This window comes from Typopeltis vanoorti, chromosome 11 (genome assembly GCF_054136105.1).
Source record: "Typopeltis vanoorti isolate ZY-2024b chromosome 11, IOZ_Tvanoo_1.0, whole genome shotgun sequence".
NCBI lineage: Eukaryota > Metazoa > Arthropoda > Arachnida > Uropygi > Thelyphonidae > Typopeltis > Typopeltis vanoorti.
In genome coordinates this window covers 120,353,886-120,379,789 of record NC_143559.1, presented here as the reverse complement: position 1 = coordinate 120,379,789, position 25,904 = coordinate 120,353,886, and the positions used below count along the sequence as shown (strand labels likewise).

Here is a 25,904-nt window from a genome sequence, read left to right as displayed (position 1 = left end):
ATTAGTAACATTATAACAGCCATTAAAAGATCCAAATGGTAATTGGCAGGTCACATTGCAAGAAGTAACACTCAAAAATGGACAAAGCTGATATCAGAAGAGTATCTTAGAGATGGAAATAGAGCTACAGTAAGACCAAAGAGATGGTGGGAGGATAAGATTAAAGAAATGGTAGGAACTCAGTGGAAAAGCTCAAAATAGGAATCAATTGGCCTGGTTGGCCGAGTGGGTAGCATACCCACTCTCCACCCAAAAGGTTGCTGATTCGAATCCCGCCATGGGTATGGATGTTTGTGATAATCTGTGAGAATAGTAGTGGTAGTGGGCAGTAGATGATGATGCTGTTGGTAGTTGCGGTTCGTTATAGTTGGTGGAAAGTAGTAAGTTGTAGAGTAGGTGCCTTCCCTCGATGAGTCCTTGGACTCCCTGGAGGGGTCATGTAATAATAATAACATTTCGGGGCTTTGGGAGAGGCCTTTGTCCAGCAGTAGACAGAAAATGGCTGATGATGGTGATAATTGAGCAGTTCCAAAGGCACTTCCAACAAAAGAACTTCACTGCAGATATCATCTTGCTCCATGGAACATATACTACTTGCTTTTCATTATGCACATAATATTACTAATATACAAAGGCTTGATATGTTGTACTGTCCTTCAGTTATTAATTTCACAGTTTCTCCATAGAGAATGGTTAAAGATAAGTATAAAAACTTTTCTGAGATCACAGAACTAACCTCGGTAGATTTTCTTCCTTTCCAGCTCTTTCCTTGTTTGCTTACTAGCTTGGTTATTTTCGTTATACAATAACAGCTGTTCTAAAACTTACAACCAACATACGTGTCCATTACGAAGTCAAAGTGAAACTCGAGTGACAACATGGCTGCCATTAGAACAGTGACTGCACTCTTCAAGTGTTTGGCATAGAAACACTGCTGTAAAAAACATAATATATAATATACGTAACAACTTTTTTATGAGGTGCTTAAGGATCACAGCGGAGAGGAGACCTCCACATAGCCTTTAAAGGAATGCAGAGAACCGCCGACCAGGGCTTCTGATCTAATGTCCAATCCTCACTTTCTCTCGTGGTGCTCCTGTTAGGTATCTACCTGGATACTGATTGAATGAGGATGGGCTGGCAATTTGTGATTTAGCCAATCAAATTATATCCTTATTGGCTTAAACCAGAATATCAAATGATGGTATAACATGACAAAATTTCATGCCGGCTGGGGTGTCGCCCGGTTAAACAAGTCCTGTTGTTTTCACCAGGGAACCAGGGCAAACAACGAAAAGTCAGCTACTGGAACAAATCCTAAAACCCACCCCAACTCAACATCACCAGAGTTTAAGATTAGTACTAGTAGCCTGAATGGCAAAGAAATGGAGCTAGCTGAGGAATTAGATAAGTACCAGATCGAAATAATAGTGGTGACTGAAACAAAAAAGGAAAAAACTGCTGAGATCTTTCTGAGCAATAAATACAAAATGTTATATTCAGGCAATGGCAATCAAGGAAAAGGAGTAGCCATAATATTCAACACTAAATACGAGGCTAATCTTTTTGAATGGCAGGCAGTCTCAAGTAGGGTGATATGGGCAAATATGAGAATGGGGAACTGGACAATGAGACTTATTTGTGCCTATGGTCCCACAGAGGTTCTACTTAGAAGCGGAGGAATTTTTTGAGGCTTTAGAGAAAGCATCTTACACAATAAAAAAGGTGTTCCTTGGTGGGGATCTAAATAGCAGAGTAGGAAATGATTGCCAGACATACAAAAATATTTTGGGAAAATTTGAAGAAAAGAGCAAAGCTAATAATAATGGCAAATATCTGTTGGATTTCTGCTCAGGATATGGTTATTACTAACACCATGTTCCAACATAAAAATGTGAACAAATTCACATGAAGAGAAGAAGCGAGGAATAAGAAAAGTCTCATTGACTGTGTTATTGTTGATAGTGATGTTTTCTCCCTGATAAAATCACGGATAAAATCGAATTTCATATTGAAAAGAAGAGCATGTAAGAAAGTTTTAAAGAGAATAAAAGTTGAACGGCTCTCCGATGTGAACTGTAGATTAAAATGCACAAATATTATTCAAGAAAAAATGAAAAGTGTCAGAACAGGAACCAAACCTTGGAGATTCACTGGCAAGGATGAAAAAAACACTGATTGATTCAGCCAGAGAGGCATATGGTAAGGTTGTGTGCAAGGATAGAAAAATCAGAACTCCATGGTGGACACAGGAAGTTAAAGAGACGGTGAAGGAAAAGAAGAAAGCATATCAAAAGTTCCTGGCAAATAAGTCAGCTTTTGCTCTTAGAGAATACAGAGACAAATGTAAGAAAGCTAAACACTGTGTAAAACTGGCTAAACAAAAGTCATGGGAAGAATTTGGTAAGAACATAGAAATTAAATATCAAGAAGGTGGTAAGATGTTCTGGAGGTTGTTGAAGCAGCTCAGAAATGGAGGAAAGAGTGCTTAAAAGGAATTGGAGATGATAAAGGTGATATGAAAACAGTAGAAAAAGAAGGAGTAATTACTTCGAAAAATTGCTAAATGAAACAAGCAGTGATGACAGCATAGTAGTAAAAAAACACTGACCAGGCATTCAGTCAGGAATACATATCCATACTTGAAGTAGAAAAGGACATCAAAAGCCTGAAATGTAGAAAGGCAACACGAGTAGATATTTGACCAGAAATGTTGAAGTATGGAGGTATAAAAGTTTTTGTGGCTGCACTGCATAGTTCAGAAGGCCTGGACATAGGGACGAATTCCAGATGATTGGAGTAGAGCTCTCATAATGCTCATACATGAAAAGGGAAATAAAATTAAATGTGACAATTACAGAGGTATTTCATTAATGAGTTTTCCTGGTAAGATATATATACAAGTATACATGAGAAACGGCTGAGAAGGATTGTGAAAGTGAAGCTTGGTGAAGAGTAAGCTGAATTCAGGCTAAATAGAGACTGTCAGGATCAGATCTTCACTTTATGACAAATAGTTGAGAAATCATGGGAATATAACAAAGATCTATATTTGAATTTTGTAGATCAATAAGGCATATGACAAAGTGCTGAGAGAGAGATAAGCTATTCAAAACACTACAGTTGTATGGTATCAATGGGGCATTATATCAAGCAATACTTAGTCTTTATATGAGTTGCAAGTCAGCAGTTAGAATTGAAAGAAGTACAGGAAGATGGTTTAATGTTAAATCTGGTGTGAGAAAAGGATGTACATTATCTATATGGATCACATTATGAAAGAAAGTGGTATTAAACATGATATCAGAATTGGAGATGTTAATGTCAGCTCTTTGCTTTATGCGGACGATGTTATACTTCTAAATAAATCCGCTACAAGTTTGCAAGATTCCCTGACTAAATTGAATAACTGTTGTAATAGTTATGGTATGAAGGTAAGCAATATGGTATGAAGGACTATACAAGACAGTGTTCAAACCAATTGTAACTTATGGATCTGAGAGCTGGATCAGAAGCAAAACACTTGACCGAAGACTAGAGTCCACAGATATCAGAGTCCTGAGAAAGATTAGGGGCATGAACAGATTGCATTAATGGCAATATCATATTAGAAATGAGGATATTAGGAAAGAACTTGACATTGTCAGCATCCAGGAATGTGTTAGCAGACCAATCTCAGGTGGTATAGTATGGTCACTTAAACAGAATGGGAGAGGAAAGATTTACAAAACAAGTGTTCTTTGCCAGGTTGGAAGGAAAAAGACCCAGAGGAAGACCAAGATATAGGTGAATTGATTCAGTAAAAAGTGCCTTACATGACAGAAACATGAGATCTGGATAATATTGGAGGTAACAGACTGATTTGGAGATCTGATAAACTTGACAGGTAACAGACTGATTTGGACGAAAATTGTAGATGGGAAGTTAGTAATGATGTAAATTTTTCATGTAGTACTATCATATCCTGTACATCCCTTGAGTATGTATATATATACACCAGGAATTTGATGATGAAACTTTTCTACGTAATTTCCTAAGGAATACAACATATGATAAGCAACATACGGTAAACTTAAATACATTTAGATTTCTTTTGTATCACCACTGGATAACCACATGGTGGTTATGGTAAATGTGAAGTTGTTAATAAATATGCATTATATATATGTGCGTGTGTGTGCATGTGTAGAACTGAAGGATCTTCTTCAGCCATAGATAAATTAGCCGGTCTTGGGCATAGACCGGCTAATTATCTATTAGCCGGTCTATGCCCAACCTTGAGAATCTCAACACTACAGGACAGAGGATACTGCGGCTGACCACGTTATCCTGTGAACGGTTTGAGGTTTGATGATTTACAAAACCCACGACACCGCAAGGTAAAAGGGTGTAAAAGGAAGATGAGATGATGATGATATATATATATATATATATATATATATATATATATTTAGATTATCTTATCATATAGCAAAAACATAATATTTTCACTTATCCCTACTTGTCAGCATCCTTTTCAATATGTCAACAATTTTCTGAGTAACTTTTGCATCTTGTTCCATGAACTTTAACTCTCTGTTCATCATCTTAGATCATTTCTAGGATTCTGCAAAGAAAATAAACCTAAAGTCTGACTAGGTGGTGGTATTGAAATTCTGCTTTTGCAGTCCTTGTAAACATTTGTCAAGTTTTAGTTGCCTTTCATATATTCAGAATTTGGTAAAACATTTCATAAATTATACAAAGTAATAACTTTGGCTAGGAGGAATTTTTAATCGCAAGAAGTTATCATTTGGATAGATGCTAAAATTGTGAAAACTGCCATCAGTCGTACTCAAATTTGTTTATAATTGATCATTTTTACTGGCAACACTTGTATTGCCAGTAAAAAAAGCCAGGTGCAAACAAAGTTTGTGCCTGGCTTACACTTGGATAAAGGATTAAACTAAATTTATTATAGTCTAACCAAATGGGAAAAAACTTCCAACATAACTTATTTTAATAGTATTACAACACCAAATGAACTATATTATAAAAGGATGTTTAATAACTGACTTATATTTTGCTGCTTCAGAAATATAAAAAATTAATAAATGTATTTTTATAATTTAGTTCATTTGTTTTAATACCATTAAAATCAGAAGTGTAGGTCTATGTGTGAGCATAAATGAACAACAATGAATAAAAAAATATCTAGAAAATACTAAAAGAATAACAGTTATGTTTTTGAACCAGGTTATACTTTGGACATCCCATCACACAGGATCAGGTGGAAGAAATCCAGGTCATTATAAGTTGGAAAGACTATTTTTAGAGTTGCCAACAGCTATGAAATACTCGCCTAACCTGAACAAGCATAGTTGCATTAATCTGCCAAAATGGCAACAGACATTTTAAGATCAGCTTCAACCCATCAACTTAAAAGCTATTTATACAACATTAGGTGATGCTAAATTAGCAGGACTTTTTTTCCCATCACAATTTGTTTTTCTGTGCTCATTGTTACTCATGTAAGAAGTTGTTATAACTAGTAGTGCTCTGAAGATGCTGGTTTGATATCCAACAAAATATATGCCAATTAATAAATATCTTTGATATATAGCTTTGTTGTTGATATACCATTAAAAAGAGATGGTTCTGTCAGTATACAGTTCTTGGTTAACCATGTTTTGCATATGCCAGTAAATTAAGAACCAATTCAACTAATTTCTGTACAAAACATACTGAGTCTAAGATGTTTCAAGTTTACAAACTGCTTTTGTTGTTTTTTTTTTAACTTCAGTGCATTGCATCTCAGAAGTGCTTCTATATTTGCTAGTGAATTTATGCTAGGTGTACAATGTCATTGGTGGTATGTGCTTTCCTGGAACATTTCTTGCAGATGGGCCTGAGTTCTAAATAAAGCCAGAAATCTGTATGTAACAGTTTACCTTTTGCTTGTCAGATGCATTTTATCAGATATTACTGTTACTCTGAGAAGCATCTATACACACAGACTATAATGCTCTGCTACTATTTAGTGAAATTTGAGATGTATTTAGCACAGTGGAATAGAATGTTTTCCCACAATGAATCCTTGGACTCCATGGAGGTGTCGCGTGCATTTTATCAGATATTACTGTTACTCTGAGAAGCATCTATACACACAGACTATAATGCTCTGCTACTATTTAGTGAAATTTGAGATGTATTTAGCACAGTGGAATAGAATGTTTTCCCACAATGAATCCTTGGACTCCATGGAGGTGTCGCGTAATAATAATAATTTCTGGCAAAAACTACCTATCATCCAAATCTCAATGTTCAAGACTTTTGTCTTAACTGACAACACAAATATCGCAGTATCTTAATAAATTTAGTTTAATCCTTTATCCAAGTGTGAGCAAACAAAGTTTGCACCTGAAAATATCTTCAGGACTGGGGGTAAGGTAGTACAACACCAGGAAACTCATAGCAAAGGTGGACCAAGCTAACATCATTCCTATCTCAGTATCTCCCATAATGCAAAACACATCTCCTTGCAGATATGTATAATGTTATGCATTAAGGGAAGGGCCACTACCCAGACTAGTTTCGACCTTTATTGAGGTCTCTTCAGTGGGAGCCAGGCCCAGAAGTGGGGATACCAAGCAGAAGCAATGGCGAGGTCATCTTTACCTATAGGAGTTGCCAAAAGGTGTGCACTCAGTACCTTGTTCACCACTCTGTATATTTCTTCATCTGATCTTTTTTGTAGATTGAGTTAAGCTGTTCAATGAACTTCATTATTTGTGTTCTTAAAATATGTACAGGGTAACTGGGAGTATAACACAACTGCTAAAAATCTCTTCTAAACCTGTTTATTTTGTGCCATACTTGCTGTGTAAGACAAGACAATCACACATTTTATACTTACTGCTGGAAGCTTCTTATATGTTACTTTAATCTAATATAATGTAGGAATAATAGTCACCTCAGGTATTTTTTACTGCAATTTATGAACAGTATTTTCCCTTATGCAATAATCAGTAAAATTGTCATTATTATTGTATAATAAAAATTCTTGTAGAAAGGCTTATGCATTGGTAACACATGACTATTAAATTATTTAAGGAATTTACAATGTATACTGGAATATTAATTAAAAGAAACTTTAATAAATACTTCCTATATTTCGGCAATGTCACATTGCCATCTTCAATGGGAACATATAACTATGACACGTGCATGCAGGTACTACAATAAGCAAATGAGGCAGAAGAGAGAAACTACTGTTGTTCCTAGAATCCTAATGGTGCCCCTTAGCGGGCTATATTGGGTTGTCTTGGCTGTTGGGCTGATGTTCTAGTGATGCAAGCTTCCCAAATTTGGGACAGTCTCATGCACCCAAATTTGTTGAGGTTTGGAAAGTTTTTTTAGAGCTGAGGCTGATTCTATGAACAACTTTCCAAACTTCAACAAATTTGGGTGCATGAGACTGTCCCAAATTTGGAAAGCTTGCATCACTAGAACATCAGCCCAACAGCCAAGAAAACCCAATATAGCCTGGTAGGGGGCACCATTAGGACTCTAGGAACAACAGTAGTTTCTCTCTTCTGCCTCATTTGCTTATTGTAGTACCTGCGTGCACGTGTCATAGATATATGATCCCATTGAAGATGGCAATGTGACATTGCCGAAATATAGGAAGTATTTATTAAAGTGTCTTTTGATTAATATTCCAGTATACATTGTAAATTCCTTATATAATTTAATAGTCATTATATAAAATTGTCATTATTATTGTAAAATTTCATTAGGATTTAAATGAAAAACAACATGCTTACTCTGCTGAATATATTTATTAAATACAAATATTGATTTGAAGGCAGATGGTCCAAGATTTTTTGTCCTTTTATAAGTTTGTCCAATGGAACACTAGTCCGGTCAGACATTTCGTCCAATCTTAATTTGTCCCATCAATGTCAACTCACTAATTGTGTCAACTAACTAACTTAATCTAACCTAACGTGTGAGGGTGGGCCATGCATATTGTCTTGCACCCTTCTCTTTTGTGTCAACTGACTATTATTGCCAGCTGTGTCAACTGACTAACCTACTACTGTGCCAGCTGACTAACCTGACTAACCAATGTATCAACTAACTAACCTAACATAACGTGTGAGGGTGGACCATGCATATTGTCTTGCACCCTTCTCTTTTGTGTCAGCTGACTATTATTAATGATCACAAGTTACTTATAACTCCTTGGACTAATATGAAGGATTGGACGAAATATCCTACTGGACGAGAAAAGTAATAGACTAAATGTAGGAATTGGACGAAATGCCCTGAAACCCAAATATTTATCTCAAAATATATTAATATGCTAATATATCAGTATATTAACATGCTAAAAACTTATTAGAATGCAGTACATGTATCTGACATAACACTGTTACACAGTATATTGCTGCAGGAGCAGACAATGTTTTTCATTGCCGAATTCAAAGGTTCAGAATTTTATATCCAGAGCATAAGACAACTCCTGGTTTCAGTAACTTTTTTTTAACTTCAAATTTCATCTTATACACCAACATTACAGTAGTTATTATTTGATAGTATATTTTTAAATGAAGCATTAATACGATATATACATATCTAATACGCTGTTCTTTTTTAGGTAAGCTAATGTTGGAGCTAATGGATCATAAGGATATGATTTCTGACCTAGCATTTTCTCCTGATGGTAGTTTAATCCTAGTCTCTACCTCATATGATGGTACAATGAAAGTGTGGGATCTGAATGATGATGGTAATATGTTTAAAACACTTAAAATGAATGGAAAACCTATGTATTCTTGTGCATGGTCAACAGATGCTAAAATGCTAGTCACAGTAGGAATGTGCAAAGCGGTAAGTCCTGTTTCATAGTATTGTTGTTTAATATTGTAATATTAAAATTTGAATTTTGACAAATTGCAGTAAATCTAATTTGATATGCAGATGATGTGGTAACAGTCGCAGAACAGAAGATAATTTAAATAAAGTATTTCAGTTCCTGCAGATTTGCTAAAAATATAATATAGAAATATCAATAGAAAAAATCAAAACACTTGATTAGTAGACAACCAATTTGGTGTAAGCTAGAAATATAGAAATAAACAGAAAAATAATCAAACCAGTGATGAATTTTTATACTTGGAAATTCATATTAACTCAGAAAGAATAATATAAAGTAAAAGAGCAAGCCATTAAGGCAAAAAAAAAAAATCTGAATGTATAACTAGAACAATATGGAAAAATAATTTAAATATTGCAACTAAGACAAGTATAATATAAAAGCCTAATAAAAAGTTTTGAAACAAGAGATGAAACAGTTAAGATGTTAAACAGAACTACAGAAATGCAAATTATTAGAGAAAATTGCAAGAAAAACAAACTTTGATAAGATCAGAAATAAGAAATATATATAAAAAAGTGTGCCTTATAACCAGTAAATGAATGGATAGCAAACAGGAAAAGAGAACGACAAAAGCACATGAACAGAATACATAAGAACGAATAATTAAACAAATGGAAACCAAGTAGAAGACCAGTTGGAAGACTACAGAAATGGTGAAAAGAGGATTGCAATAAACATTGTCCCAACAGGTCTAAGAGCTAAGGCAGAAGACGACAAATTGCATCCTAATTGAAAAATGACAAGCCTGTAATCTATATAGCATCATCTCACCATGCCGAATCCACAATTTTAAACCTTTAGTTCTAAGCTTAATAAAGTTTCAAATCATACTATGAATACACACCAGTAATTGTGGTAATATGGAAGAGGCTTTCAAGATAGTTATTTTCTTAGCTTGTTTTATTTTGAAAATAGCCTGTTTTTTTTTTTTTTTTTCATAAATATAAAGATTAATTTAGAAGAAACTATTAATATGCAGCTAATAATAAGGTAATGTTAATTATGCAGTACTTTGTTGTTGTTGTAATTATTTAGTACTCACATCTCTTCAGGGTACATGTCAGGAATTGGTGATAATTCCTGACATGTACCCTGACCATTATATTCACATACAGATCATAAATAACAGTGGTGGTAGTTTAATGCTATCTTCTTTCACATTATTCAGTACTATGCTATGTGCTGTATAAGTTCCATTTCCACTATACAGATCATCATCATCAAATTCCTGACGTGTACTCTCCAGGGGGTGTACAGGATATGATAGTACTACATGAAAAATTTACATCATTACTAACTTCCTATCTACAATTTTCCTCTAAATCAGTCTGTTACTTGTCAAGACTCCAACATTATCAGAACTTATATTTCTCTCTTTTAAGGCACTTTTTACTGCATCAATCTACCCATCCCTTGGTCTTCCTATGTGTCTTTTTCCTGCCAACCTGGCAGAGAACACTTGTTTTGCTAATCTTTTCTCTCCCATTTTGTTTAAGTGACCATATCACCTCAGATTGGCTCTACTGACACATTTCTCGATGCTAATAGTGTCAAGTTCTTTCTTAATATCCTTGTTTTTAATATGATATTGCCATTGATGCCATCTGGTCATGCCCCTAATCTTTCTCAGGACTCTCACATTTGCAGTCTAGTCTATGGTGAAGTGTTTTATTTCTAACCTCACTCTCAGATCCATAAGTTACAATTGGTTTAAACACTGTTGTATATATACAGCTAATTTAGTGTTTTGACTAATTTCTCTCTTATTGCATATAAATTTATTCCTTTGACTTCTTACCATACCAGCTTTGTTGATTCTGTTGTCTATTTCCATATTTAATTTATCATCTTCACTAAAAATCGTGCCTAAGTAGCTGAAATGTTTTACTTGTTCTATAGGTTACCGGTTCACAACACAGTTGACATTTTCAACAATTCTACCTATTTTCATTTTCTTTGTCTTTTTAATGCTCACCTTCATACCATATCTATTACAACAGTTATTCAATTTAGTCAGGGAATCTTGCAGACTTGTAGAGGATTTATTTAGAAGTATAACATCATCCACATAAAGCAAAGGGGTGCTTAAGGGTAAAAGCTGTATAACTGAGAGGAGACCTCCACATAGCCTTTAAAGAAATGTGGAGAACCGACCAGGGCTTCTGACCTAATGTCCAATCCTCACCTTCTCGTGGTGCACCCTGTTGGGTATCTACTTGGATACTAAACGAACGAGGATGGGCTGGCAATTTGGGACTTAGCTGACCAAATTGTATTCTTATTGGTTAAACTAAAATAAAAAATGATGGTACAACATGACAAAATTTCATGCTGGCTGGGGCGTCGCCAGGTTAAACAAGGCCCCCATTGTTTTTGCCTGGGAACCAGGGCGAACAGCGAAAAATCAGCTACTGGAACAAATCTGAAAACACACCCCAACTCAACATCACCAGAGTTAAACATCGGTACTATCAACATAAAAAGCCTGAATGGCAAAGAAATGGAGCTAGCTGAGGAATTAGATAAGTACCAGATTGACATAATAGGGGTGACTGAAACAAAAAAGACAAAAACCAGTGAGATCTTTCTGAGCAATAAATAAAAAATGTTATATTCAGGCAATGACAATCAAGGAAAGGAAGGAGTAGCCATAGTATTCAACACAAAATACAAGGCTAATCTTCTTGAATGGCAGTCAGTCTCAAGTAGAGTAATGTGGGCAAATATGAGAATGGGGAACTGGACAATGAGACTTATTTGTGCCTATGGTCCCACAGAAGGTTCTACTAAGGTAGAAGTGGAGGAATTTTTTGATGCTTTAGAAAAAGCAACTGACACAATGAAAAAGGAAAAGTTGGTCCTTGTTGAGGATCTAAATAGCAGAGTAGGAAATGATTGTGAGACATACAAAAATATTTTGGAAAAATTTGGAGAAAAGAGCAAAGCTAAGAATAATGGCAAATATCTGTTGGATTTCTGCTCAGAACATGGACTGGTTATTACTAACACCATGTTCCAACATAAAAATGTGCACAAAAACACATGGAGAGAAGAGGCAAGTAAAAAGAAAAGTCTCATTGACAATGTCATTGTTGATAGTGATGTTTTCTCCCTGGTGCAGGACACTAGAGTGTACAGAGGATTTGAAATTGGAAGTGATCTCTATTTAGTCTTGAGCAGGATAAAATTGAATTTCATATTCAATTTTATCCTGCTCAAGAAAAGGATAACATGTAAGAAAGTTTTAAAGCGAATAAAAGTTGAGCAGCTCTCAGATGTGAACTGTAGACTAAAATACACAAAGATTATTGAAGAAAAAATGAAAGAGTTTGAGAACAGGAATCAAACCTTGGAGATTCCGTGACAAGCCTTGAAGAAAGCCCTGATTGATTTAGCTAGAGAGGCATGTGGTGAAGTTGTCTGCAAGGATTGAAAAATTAGAACTCCATGGTGGACACAGGAAGTTAAACAGGCAATGAAGAAAAAGAAGAAAGCATATCAAAAGTTCCTGGCAAATAAGTCACCTTGTGCTTTTAGAGAATACAGAGACAAATGCAAGAATGCCAAACACTGTGTAAAACTAGCTAAACAAAAGTCATGGGAGGACTTTGGCAAGAATATAGAAAATAAATATCAAGAAGGTGGCAAAATATTCTGGAGGTTGTTATAGAAGCTTAGGAGTGGAGGAAAGAGTGCTGTAAAAGGAGTTAGAGATGATAAAGGTGACATGAAAACAGAAGAAAAAGATATCCTTGAAGTATGGAGTAATTACTTTGAAAAACTGCTAAATGAAACAAGCAGTGATGACAGCACAGTGATAAAAAAACACTGACCAGGCATGCAGTCAGGAATACATATCCATACTTGAAGTAGAAAAAGCCATCAAAGGCTTAAAATGTGGAAAGGCAGCAGGAATAGTTGATGTTTGACCAGAAATGCTGAAGTATGGTGGTATAAAAGTCTTACAGTGGCTGCACTGCATAGTTCAGAAAGCCTGGACAGAGGGACGAATTCCCGATGATTGGAGTAGAGCTCTCATAGTACCCATATATAAAAAGGGAAATAAAACTGAATGTGAGAATTACAGAGGTATTTCCCTACTAAGTGTTCCTGGCGAGATCTATGCAAGTATACTTGAGAAACGTTTGAGAAGAATTGTGGGAGAAAAGCTGGGTGAAGAACAAGCTGGATTCCGGCAAATAGAGGCTGTCAGGATCAGATCTTCACTTTATGACAAATAGTGGAGAAATCATGGGAATATAACAAAGATCTGTATTTAAGTTTTGTCGATTTGGAAAAGGCATATGACAAGGTGCCAAGAGAGAAGCTATTCAATACACTACAGTTATATGGCATCAATGGGGCCTTATATCAGGCAATACTTAGTCTTTATTTGAGTTGTAAGTCAGCAGTTAGAATAAGGAAGTACAGGAAGATGGTTTAATGTTAAATCTGGTGTGAGACAAGGATGTACATTATCCCCTCTGTTATTCATTATCTATATGGATCACATTATGAAGGAAAGTGGTATTAAACCTGATATCAAAATTGGAGATGTTAATGTCAGCTCTTTGCTTTATGCCGATGATATTATACTTCTAAATAAATCCGCTACAAGTCTGCAAGATTCTCTGACTAAATTGAATAACTGTTGTAATAGGATATGAAGGTTAGCAATAAAAAGATAAAGACAATGAAAATAGGCAGAATCATTGAAAATGTCAACTGTGTTGTGAATGGAGAACCTGTGGAACAAGTAAAACATTTCAGCTACTTACGCACGATTTTTAGTGAAGATGGTAAATTAAATATAGAAATAGACAACAGAATCTGCAAAGCTGGTATGGTGGGAAGTCAGTTGAATAAATTCATATGGAATAAGAGAGAAATTAGTCAGAACACTAAATTAGCTGTATACAAGACAGTGTTCAAACCAGTTTTAACTTATGGATCTGAGAGCTGGGTCAGAAGTAAAACACTTGACCAAAGACTAGAGACCGCAGATATGAGATTCCTGAGAAAGATAAGATTCATGAACAGATGGCATCAATGGCAATATCATATTAAAAACGAGGATATTAGGAAAGAACTTGACATTGTCGGCATCCAGGAATGCGTTAGCAGAGCTAATCTCAGGTGGTATGGTCACTTAAATAGAATGGGAGAGGAAAGATTTGCAAAACAAGTGTTCTCTGCCAGGTTGGCAGGAAAACGACCCAGAGGAAGACCAAGATATAGGTGGATTGATACGGTAAAAAGTGCCTTAGAAGATAGAAATATAAGATCTGATAATGTTGGAATCTTGACAAGTAAGAGACTGATTTGGAGGAAAATTGTAGAAAAGAAGTTAGTAATGATGTAATTTTTTCATGTGGTACTATCGTATCCTGTACACCCCTTGAGGGTACATGGCAGGAATTTGTTGATGATGATGACATAAAGCAAAGGGCTGACATTAACATCTTTAATTTTGATATCAGCACTAATACCACTTTCCTAACAGAGGGGATAATGTACATCCTTGTCTGATACCAGATTTAACATTAAACCTGTTCTTCCTGTACTTCCTTCAATTCTAACTGCTGACTTACAACTCAAATAAAGACTAAGTATTGCTTGATATAATGCCCCACTGACATCATATAACTGTAGTGTATTGAATAGCTTCTCTCTTGGCACCTTGTCGTATGCCTTTTACAGATCGACAAAACTTAAATACAGATCTTTGTTATATTCCCATGCTTTCTCAACTAATTGTCGTAAAGTGAAGATCTGATCCTTACAGCCTCTATTTGGCCTGAATCCATCTTGTTCTTCACCAAGCTTTTCTTCCACAATCCATCTCAACTGTTTCTCAAGTATACTGAATATACTCAGTATATTCAGTATACTTGAGGAACACTCAATAGAGAAATACCTCCTGTAATTCTTGCATTCAGTTTTATTTTCCTTTTTATGTATGTTTCCTTTTTAATTCATTCCTCTTTCCAGGCCTTCTGAACTATGCAGTGCAGCTACTGTAAGACTTTAATACCTCCATACGAAAGTCTTACAGTAGCTGCCTTTCCATATTTCAGGCTTTTCATGGCTTTTTCTACTTAAGTATGGATATGTATTCCTGATTGCATGCCTGTTGAGTGTTTTTTTTTACCGCTGTGCTATCACTGCTTGTTTCATTTAACAATTTTTCGAAGTAATTACTCCATCCTCCATATTTGAGCTTCTTCAACAACCTCCAGAATATTCTCCACCTTCTTGATATTTATTTTCTATGTTCTTGCCAAAGTCTTCCCATGACCTTTGTTTAGCTAGTTTTACAGTGTTTAGCTTTCTTACATTTGTCTCTGTATTCTCTATGAGCACAAGCTGACTTGTGCTCTTAGAGAATACAGAATATTAAAGTCTTACTGACTTATTTAAAGCTGACTTAAAACTTTCTTACCAGGAACTTTTCATATAATTTCTTCTTTTCCTTCACTGCCTTTTTAACTTCCTGTGTCCACCATGGAGTTCTGATTTTTCTATCCTTGCAGAAAACCTCACCAACATGTCTGGCTGAATCGATCAGTGTTTTCTCCAGGGCTTGCCACTGAATCTCCAAGGTTTGGTTTCTTTTCTCAAACTCTTTCATTTTTTCTTGAATAATGCTTGTGTACTTTAGTCTACAGTTGACATCTGAGAGCTGCTCAACTTTTATTTGTCGTAAAACTTTCTTACATGTTATTCTTTTCAATATGAAATTCAATTTTATCCTTCTCCAGACTAAATGGTGATCATTTCAGATTTAGAGTTTCAAACACTTTTTCTCTTGGTGCCTTATCATATGCTTTTACAGGATAAACAGTCCTGAAATACAGATCCTTGTCATATTCCTATAATTTCTTGATATTTATAAGTTGACAGTATACTTGACAAACTTCTTCTTGTGCCTTTATTCAGTTTCGCAAGTTTTTCTTTCAGTAATTTTTCTTAGTGTTTTTTCAGGTATTCATGTGATAAATCTTTGCTGGATTTCTTAGTCAAAAATTCCAATGTAATAGGGTCCACTTCATTCATTTGTGATTTGCACTCATCAGCCTATTCAATTGTGCATTGATCACTATAAAATTATACCATATTTTAACATTTGTGACTGAATATCATGTCCTCCTGCTGTCCTTCCTCCTTTTAGGTTTTTTGTGGGTTTTTCTACTTTAGAGTGCTGAAATGTAATCAGATTGCTGATTATGTTACAAATCAGATTGCTGATTATGTTGCAGAATATTACAAAAAATGTCCTTTCTGGACATTTTTTGTAATATTCTTTTGCTGACTATATCATTTAATAATCATGAAATAATTCTCCAGATTTGCAAATATCATCAATTTTTATGTCTTCATTAATATTTTTGTGGTACTCTTTTTCTTCATTATTGATCTCTGTTTACTTTCTTGACCATGTCAAGAAATTAAGAAATTAGCTTCCATAATATTTTGCCACCTCATGATATTTTCTATATCATCATCAAATTCCTGATATGTACACTTAAGGTGGTGTACAGAATACTATGATGGTATTGAATGAAATGATAACATTACTACTAATTTCCTGTTGACAGTTTTCCTCCAAATTAATCTGGTATCTGCTAGGAGCCCCAATATTGTCAGATTTTATATTTTGGCTTCTAAGGCACAGAATAACTGCATCAATCCATCTACATCTAGCTCTTCCTCAGGGTCTTTTTCTTGACATCAAACATCCACTTTGCTATAATAAATTTAGTTTAATCCTTTATCCAAGTGTAAGCAAACAAAGTTTGCACCTGAAGTATCTTCAGAACTGAGGCAACTTGTGGTAAAGGTGGACTAAGCTCTCATCACCTGTCTTAGTATCTTCCATAATGTAAAGCACATCTCCTTGCGGGCATGTATAATGCTATGCATTAAGGGAAGGTCCATTACCCAGACCAGTTTCAACCTTTATTGAGGTCTCGTCAGTGGGAGCCAGACCCAGAGGTGTCTGGGTCTGGCTCCACCTTAGTATCACCACCATTCATTACTTCCATCTTGGTATCACCACCAGAGGTGGTGATACTAAGGTGGAAGTAATGGAGAAGTCATATTTACCTATACGAGTTGTCAAAAGGTGTCTCACCTTATTATTAAATTACTCTGGATTTAGAGAAAGATGTTGGAAGTTTTTTCCCACTTGGTTAGACTATAATAAATTTAGTTTAATCCTTTATCCAAGTGTAAGCAAGTTTTGGCAACTCGTATAGGTAAATATGACCTCTCCATTACTTCCACCTGAGTATCACCACTTCTGGGTCTGGCTCCCACTGACGAGACCTCAATAAAAGTCGAAACTGGTCTGAGTAGTGGCCCTTCCCTTAATGCATAGCATTATACATGTCGATACAAGGAGATGTGCTTTGCATTATGGGAGATACTAAGACAAGTGATGAGAGCTTAGTCCACCTTTGCCATGAGTTGCCTCAGTCCCGAAGATACTTCAGGTGCAAACTTTGTTTGTTTACACTTGGATAAAGGATTAAACAAAATTTATTATAGTCTAACCAAGTGGGAAAAAACTTCTAACATCTTTCTCTAAATCCAGAGTAATTTAATAATAAGGTGGGACACCTTTTGGCAACTCGTATAGGTAAATATGACTTCTCCTTTATTTCCACCTTAGTATCACCACCTCTGGATCTGGCTCCCACTGACTAGACCTCAATAAAGGTCGAAACTGATAGTAGCCCTTCCCTTAATGCATTGCATTATACATGTCTGTAAGGTGATGTGTTTTGCATTATGGGAGATACCAAGACAAGTGATGAGAACTTAGTCCACCTTTACTATGAGTTGCCTCCGTTCTGAAGATACTTCAGGTGCAAACTTTGTTTGCTTACACTTGGATAAAGGATTAAACTAAATTTATTATATTATATTATATTTTATTTATTATATTTATTAAATTTATTATAGTCTAACCAAGTGGGGAAAAACTTCCAACATCCACTTTGCTAAACTTTTTTTTCTCATAAGTAACTACACCACATAGTTCTATTTACATTTTCCTTAATGCAAACAATGTCAAATTCTTTCCTGATGTCATTTTTAATATGAATCTGCTACAGATGCCATGTGTTTACTTTCCTAATTTTCTCAAAAGTCTCGTATCTGTGGTCTCCAGTCCTTGATCAACTATCCTATCAAGTGTCATCTTCATCCAGGAGGTAGATCTATTATGGATCTCTACCTGAGATCCATAATGTGCAGTAGAAAGATAAGACGGTGAGGCTCTAATCTCTTCAATCTCATAGTATCCTGTGGTTGTAGATATGTGTCCAGTTTGCCAGCAACTCAGGTTTTTCAAGCACGAAAAACCTGAGTTGCTGGTAGAAAAAACCCTTAACCTCTGTATAAGATCACTAACTCACCTTTCACTGAAAAATCCCTGATATAGGTTCCTTGCATCATAGATGGATTTGAACCCAGGTTTTTTCAATCAGATGACTCTGGAAATCACCTGAGCTGTGGAGACTCGTTTGATCAACTGCTTTACTTTTAATCCAATTCTCAGATCCATAAATCAAAACTAATTTCTCTCTTATTCCATAGAAATTTATTTAGTTGACTCACTACCATACAAGCTTTGCTAATTCTATTGTCTATTTCCATATTAAATTTTCCATCTTCACTAAACATTTTTGCCTAAATAGCTGAAATGTTTTACTTGTTTTTGAGGTGATCCATTCAGAATGCAGTTAAAGTTTTCTAGATTTCTAATTTTAATCGTTCTGGTCATTTTTTTACTGATTTTTATACCATATTTGTTATATCAGTTATTAAGGAATCCTGCAGATATATATACTGTATTTACTTAGGGGCATAATGTCATCTGCATAAAATAAAGAGGTCAGATTAACACCTAAAATTTTGTTATCAGATTTAGTTACTTTCATTCATGATATGATCCATATAGATGATGAAGAACAGTGGAGATAATGTGCATATAGTTATCTCACCTGATTTAATACCTAACCATCTTCCTGTACCTCCTTCAATTCTAACTAATGACTTCCAGTTTAAATATAGACTGTGTCATTCAGTACAATGTTTCATTCATACAGTATATATGTTGTATTTTGAATAGCTTTTCTCTTGGAATCTTTCTCTTATGTTTTTTCCAGATGTACAAAACTTCAATACAGATCCTTGTTATGTTCCCATGATTTCTCAATTAATTGTCTAAAAGTAAAAATCAGATTCTGATAATTTCTGTTTAGCCCTCATGCAGTTATGTTCTCCAAGTATCATTTCCACAATTTTTCTTAGCATTTTTTTTTTCATGATATGCTTACATAAATCTTACCAGAAACACTTGTTAGAGAAATACCTCTGTAATTCTCACACTCATATTTATTTCCTTTTTTTATAGATGGGTACTATGCGAGCTCTACTCTAATCACCTGAAATTGGACCCTCTGACCAGATCTTCTAAATTATGCAGTGCAGCCAATGTAAAACTTTTATATCTTCATACTTGAGTATTTCAGGTCAAATATCACCTACTCCAGCTGCCTTCCATATTTTGGGTTTTTGATGGCTTTTTATATCATAAGAATTGATATGTATTCCTGATTGTGTATCTCTTGAATATTTTCTACCAACTTGTTTCATTTAAGTTTTCAAAATAATTATTCCAAACATCAATAATATCTTTATGTCAGTTTTCATGTCATTTTCATCTTGGATTCCTTTTGCAGTGCTTTTTCCTTTATTTCTATGTATTTTCAGTAGCTTCCAGAAAATATATTTTGCTGCCTTTCTGATATTTATCTTCTGTATTCTACAGATGTCTTACCAAGTCTTTTGTTTAGCTGTTTATACACTTTGCTTTATTACATTTTACTCTGTATTTTTTTTAGGTGTCTGCCAATGAATTTTTAGGAACTTTTGAAGGAAGACTGCCTCTTTCCCTTCTTGAATCCACCCACCATTGAGCTCTTTTTTTTTTTTTCCCCTTTGTTGGATTCTGAATATATAGAGATTTGAGTAATTAATATTTGCTTCAGAATCCAACATGATCTTCCATCACATAAGCTAAACTTGTAATTATTTAATGTAAATCACTTGTTTATAAATTAATATTCATATAACTACCTTTAACCTTATTTGATATTTAATTATTTAATCAAGGATATGTATTAATAGTGAAAAGACTCTGTATTAAAATATTATTAAGTTTATTTTATTTATTGCTATGTTAATATAAGAATTTATATTTAACATTTTAACTGCGTATTAATTGAAGTGTAAATATTCTTTATTTGTTCCTGTATGTAGAAGTATAATGTTATGCAATACCTTAGTTTTATTATATTTTGTTTTGGTTGTCATGGAGACATATGTAAGAGAGCGAGCGCGAGTTTAGAACAGAGCATGGTAGATCGGCATTGAAGGGCTGGAAAGGATTTTAGTTGAAGAGAGCATGAGAATAATTTCGGTGGGAAGAAGGAATATATAAGCTAGGAACACTGAAAGAATGATTCATTCGGGTGGAATCGGAGGAGAAGTATTCGGGGAATCAGAGTGCGATAATAGCCAGTCGGCGAGTTGCTCAATTAGCTAATTAAAGTCTACTAGTCAAGGAGCGGGTTAGCTAGTAAGTTGCAGAACAACAAATAAAGCAACGGAAGATAGCAAAGTAACAACTGGATGACTAGTGATAATTTTGTTGAGATTTAATTCCAGGCTGACCTTTCAAGGACACACGGAAACTTGAAGTATAGCACAGAGTAACTAAGAGAATAAGTAGAGGCAGTAAAGTTGAAATTAAACGATAGCTGTGTTATGAGATATAGTGCTTAAAAGATTAATTAAATGCCAGAAGTATAGGCAACTGTGCGTAAAAACTTCAAGTTAAAGAATTACTGTGTGTTACTTTAGTTCAAGAATTATTAGTAGAATATTGAATTCGTCAAGTGATGTCAAATGTAGTACAAGCATTTTGATTCTGAGCAATAACTATGTGAATTGCGACCGTTAATTTATTCAGTTATTACTAAGAAGATTTGTTTTAATGAGTGCTGTTAATTGTTTTTATGTGTATACAGTTATAAGAGATGTTTGTATATAAGTAGATGAACAAGGAAGATTACCGGTAAGAATTATCCAACTATTGATATTCCTATGTGGAGATAAGCGTGTGTTTCTTCCTAGAATATCCCTATATTAACAGTAACTATTGCGGAGATTAGCTGGAGTGTGGAATTAAGAGTGTATACTTGTGAAGAAGTGTTACTGCATTTTTATTGTATTTGAAACTTAAGTAACTAAGAGATATTAGTGTAATTGATCACTAAGGAACTTTATTAAATAGTTAAGTGAACCTTGTGAAGTCTGTATTTCAGATAACAGATTAACCATTGCCTGAGATTGTATGACTGTATTATCAGTTGAACTAAAATGTTTATAATACCCTATTCAGTGATTTAAATTAAAGTGTATAAATTGTAAGCCTAAATTAAATGTTTGTTTGTTGATTTAAAGTTATATTTTGCCTGAATCTCTTTTACTGCACCATTCATAAAATATTCGAACCAAAGCGGGTGAATTAAATAAGTTAAATATACTCGGCCAGTATATATAATAACACATAAAAGAGAAATAATTGAGAGTTGGTTTTACCTTAATTCTTGGACTAATTTAGATATAGAGTGGCGCAATCAATAAATATAAATTTTCTCTATATTTGGATTAGAAATCAACTAGCAACTTATTTTTTGTTTAAGAGCATTGTAGTAATAAATATGTCGGATCCAAAGTATGGGTTAAGACGAAATAGGATCCAACACCTTCCACTCCTTGCAGACAACTTTACTACGTTCCTTTATGGCTGAATCAGTCAGTATTTTCTTCTTAGTCTGCTGCTGAATTTTGAAGGTTTGATTATTGTTTTCAAACTCCTTCATTTTGGTTCCAGTAATATTTGAGTATTTGAATCTACAGTTCACCTCTGTAAACTGCTTAACTTCGATTCTTTTTAAGACTTTCTTGCACACTTTTTTTTTCAGTATGATAATCAATTTATCCAGCTCAAAACTAAATGATGATCACTTCATATTTCATATGTTCTGTGCACTCTTCTGCCCTTAACCCATGTGAAGATATCACTATCAACAATAACATAGTCAATGAGATTTTTCTTATTTCTTGTCTTCTCTCCATGTGAATTTCTGTGCATCTTTTGTTTGAATACACAATGTTAGTTAGTAATGATTAGTCCACCTCCTAATAGAAATCTAGCAGGCCATTATTATTAGCTTTACTATTTTCTTCAAATTTTCCCAAAATATTTTTATATGTTTAGATCTCCAAAGTTTGCTCATTGTCATACCCTTGTGGTGTACAGGATATTATGATAGTACTACATGAAAAGTTTACATCAATATTAACTTCCTGTCAACAATTTTCCTCCAAACTGACTGCTATCTGTCAGTACTCCAGTATCGTCAGATTTTATATTTCGGTCTTCTAAAGCAGCGCTTCCCAAACTGTGGGCCACAGCCCCCTTGGGGGCCGTAGGCTTTGTTCAGGGGGCCGTGAAATAATGAAAACAAATTTAAAATGTTTTAGGACTAAGTATATTTTTTTTATTTTAAAAGAAACGTATTTAACTTTTATTATTTCTTTTTTGTTATTTTTTATATTTTAATGGAAAAATTCACACATTGGTGTTGGTTCACAAACTTTGCTTCCTGCGTATTTCGGCGCTTAACAAATATTAGTAAATATTGCTTATTCAAATGTTTCATTTCAAAGCAGTGGTTAATTGTATTTACTTCGAATGTTCTCCAGGGAAGTTCCAAATCTTTCTGTCCCTTTCATAATGTGTTCGTAATCAGGGACTGTTGATATTGACTTTATATACATATCAAAACTCGTTTTATATTATCACTGTCATCCGAGCTAGTTTTCTGTTACCAATAAAAGTTTCGCATATACTTCACACATGAAAAAAAGCTTAAACAAGTTCATGTGGGGATATAGTAACTCACTTGCAGTGGTAAACAACACGCCCTCCCTAAGAGCCACTATACTGCAGAGGCAATAAAAATAAGTACTTTTATTATGCCAATGAATAAGGTATGAGGAGTCTGTGTAATATATTTCTCAACAAATAGTGCAATTAGAGACAACTGGGATAAAAACACTAATTAATGAATCACATGTCCCCTCATACAGAAACTATGCTGTATAGACTGAAACAAAACCATATGTTGCATGGGCAAGCATAGTATCTAACTAAAAACTATTGTTATTAATTAGATGTATGCGAGTTCGATTTCCCAAGGCAGCAATAAAATTCAACCAAACGTGTTAAAATTCGTAAAAGTGTTAAAACTAAGTAATATATATATATATAATGAATGTTATGGCAGTTTCACATATGGAATTTGGTTGAAGAGAGTTAGCATTTCAACTCAATTCTCAGCTATGCTTTTATCTTTCGGTCGCGCGATCTTTTGTTAATACCGCACCAATCATATGCACGTTTTAATAAACAGACTGCCTTTGCTGTCTGTTTCGCGTTATGCTTAATTACCGTAAAAGGAGAAAAGTCACAAAAGTGAAAAATGTTCCTGGTCCAGGGATTCCCGTATTCAGGTAATATTCACTAATTTCATGTTATCAGTCTGTGGTGTGCCAGTATTGGTAAGTGGTGATATTATTTTATCTATTCTATGTTAAAAAATTTAACCCTGAGATGGATAAATGGTTGATAAAAAAAATAAAAAAAAAAAATCCCGCGAACAATTAGAAGAAGCAGAAACAGACTTAAAAAAAAAGACAGTATTTCATATTTTACTAGAACAGCCCACATCGTCTTCAGAACCAAACGGTAAGAGGCAAAAAATGTAATATATGCATTTGATTTTTGCAATATTTGCTGTGTATGTTTTGTATTGAATATAAATACAATAAATATAATAATAATATATCTCTATTACGATTTTTTTCGAGGGGGCTGTGAAATATTTTAATTTTTGCAAAGGGGGCCCTAACATCCAGAACTTTGGGAAGCACTGTTCTAAAGCACTTCTGTTTCAATCTACCTGATCTTGGTTTCCTCTGAACCTCTTTCATGCTATTCTAGCAGCAAAAAAATATAAATAAAATAACTTATTTTGCTAACCTTTCCCATTCTGCTTAAGTGACTATACCCCTTGAGTGCTCAGACATTCCTGAATGTTAACAAGGTGAAGTTCCTTCCTTATATCCCTGTAAATAATATGATGCTGCCATTGATGCATCTTTCACTCATTAATTTTCCATCTTCACTAAAATGTGTGCTTAAATAACTGAACTATTTTACCTATTCTATAGGTTCTCTATTCAGGATGCAGTTGATTTATTAATTTTCCTATCCATTTTCATAGTCTTTCTTTTTATTGTTGATTTTCATACTAAATTTATTACATCAGTTATTCAATTTAGTTAGGGAATCCAGCACTCTTGTACTGAACTTGTTTAGCATCATTTGCATAAAGTAAAGAGCTGAGATTAACATTTTCAATTTTGATATCAAGTTTAATGCTGCTTTCCTTCATAATGTGTTTCGTAGAGATGATGAATAACAGTGGAGAAAATGTGCTGTTTTATCACCTGATTTTATATCAGACCATCTTCCTTTGCCTTCTTCAATTTGAATTGCTGACTTAAACCTGAAATATAGAATATGTATTGATCAATATGATGTGTACCATTTACATCATATAATTATAGCATTTCGAACCTCCTTTCCCTAGGCACCATATCATATGCCTTTTTCCAGATCTACAAAATGTAAAGATACATGTTATAATCCTATTATTTCTCAAGTCTTAAAGTAAAAATCTGATTCTGACAACCTCTATTTGAACTGAACTTAGTTTGCCCTTCCCTTTCACAAATTTTCTTAGCCTTTTCTTAATGTATAAATATTGCTGGGAACACTCAGTAGGAAAATTCTTATGTAATTCTCACATACAGTTTTATTTCTCTTTGTATAGATGGCACTATGAGAGTTCTTGTCTAATCATCTGGAATTTGATCCTCTGAATTATGCAGTATAGCCATTGTAAAACTTTTAACCTCTACATCTGAGCATTTTTGGTTGAATATCATCTATTCCATCTGCCTTTCTACTTTTCATGGTTTTTTGTATCTCAGCCATTGATATGTACTCCTCATTGCTCTTAAATGTTTTCTCATAATGTTTGTTTAAGGAAATTAGAAAAGTAGATGATATAATAACTAAATAAATTTATTTATTATTTCCAATATTTTGCCAAAGTTAAATTGTCATCTTGAGGGGAATATATTTGTTGAGGTTATGATAGTCAGTGAGGGCAGAAGCAGATTCAAAATAGCCTCTTAAACTTAAATTTGCTTTGGTGGAGTAAGGTGGCAATTTTCCAGTGGATCCTGTGGTAGACATCAAAGGCATTCACTGCTAATGAATGGCCACAGTGGTGGAAATGGATGTAGTCTCTGATATCCTATTTTGGCTGCTGTCCTGCCTGTTTGATCATAGGTTGCAACCTTCTACTATGACCAAATAGGCAAGGAAGCCAACAATAGGATATCAGAGCACCAAGATGATCATTTATATCATCCCCCCCCAACACTATAATCAGAAGTAACACTCTTTGATTTCTAGTTGCTTATGTCACATACTGCTTTAGGAAGTTTTCTTGCAGCTCAATAAATTCACTTTCATTCTTCTCATGAAATTTCACTGCTAACCAATCAATGTTTGGATAATCAAATACCCTGTGATGATTACGCATTTCACGCCCATCATTTTTTTTTTATTTGATAATGCATTTCTTCAGTAGAGAAATAACACCCCACTATGCATTTGATCTTATTAGACTCCACTTAATATCAGATGGCTTCAAACTCACTGCCAGATAGAAAACTGTTACTGGTATAGTAGTCATTGTCTAGT

General features: G+C 34.4%; 1 protein-coding gene across 5 annotated transcripts in view; it reads left to right on the top strand.

Annotated features, from left to right (window-relative positions):
* The window catches only part of LOC150102005 (WD repeat and SOCS box-containing protein 1-like), a 269,640-nt gene that overhangs the window by 117,696 nt on the left and 126,040 nt on the right, over window positions 1-25,904 (top strand). For all 5 annotated transcript variants that reach the window (XR_016549016.1, XR_016549015.1, XM_090400168.1 and 2 more), the window contains one exon: window positions 8,642-8,874. Coding sequence is in view for 3 of the 5 variants with exons in the window: in XM_090400168.1 (XP_090256294.1) it covers window positions 8,642-8,874 (233 nt within the window). In the remaining 2 variants the exon portion in view is untranslated. The remainder of the gene's footprint in view (window positions 1-8,641; window positions 8,875-25,904) is intronic.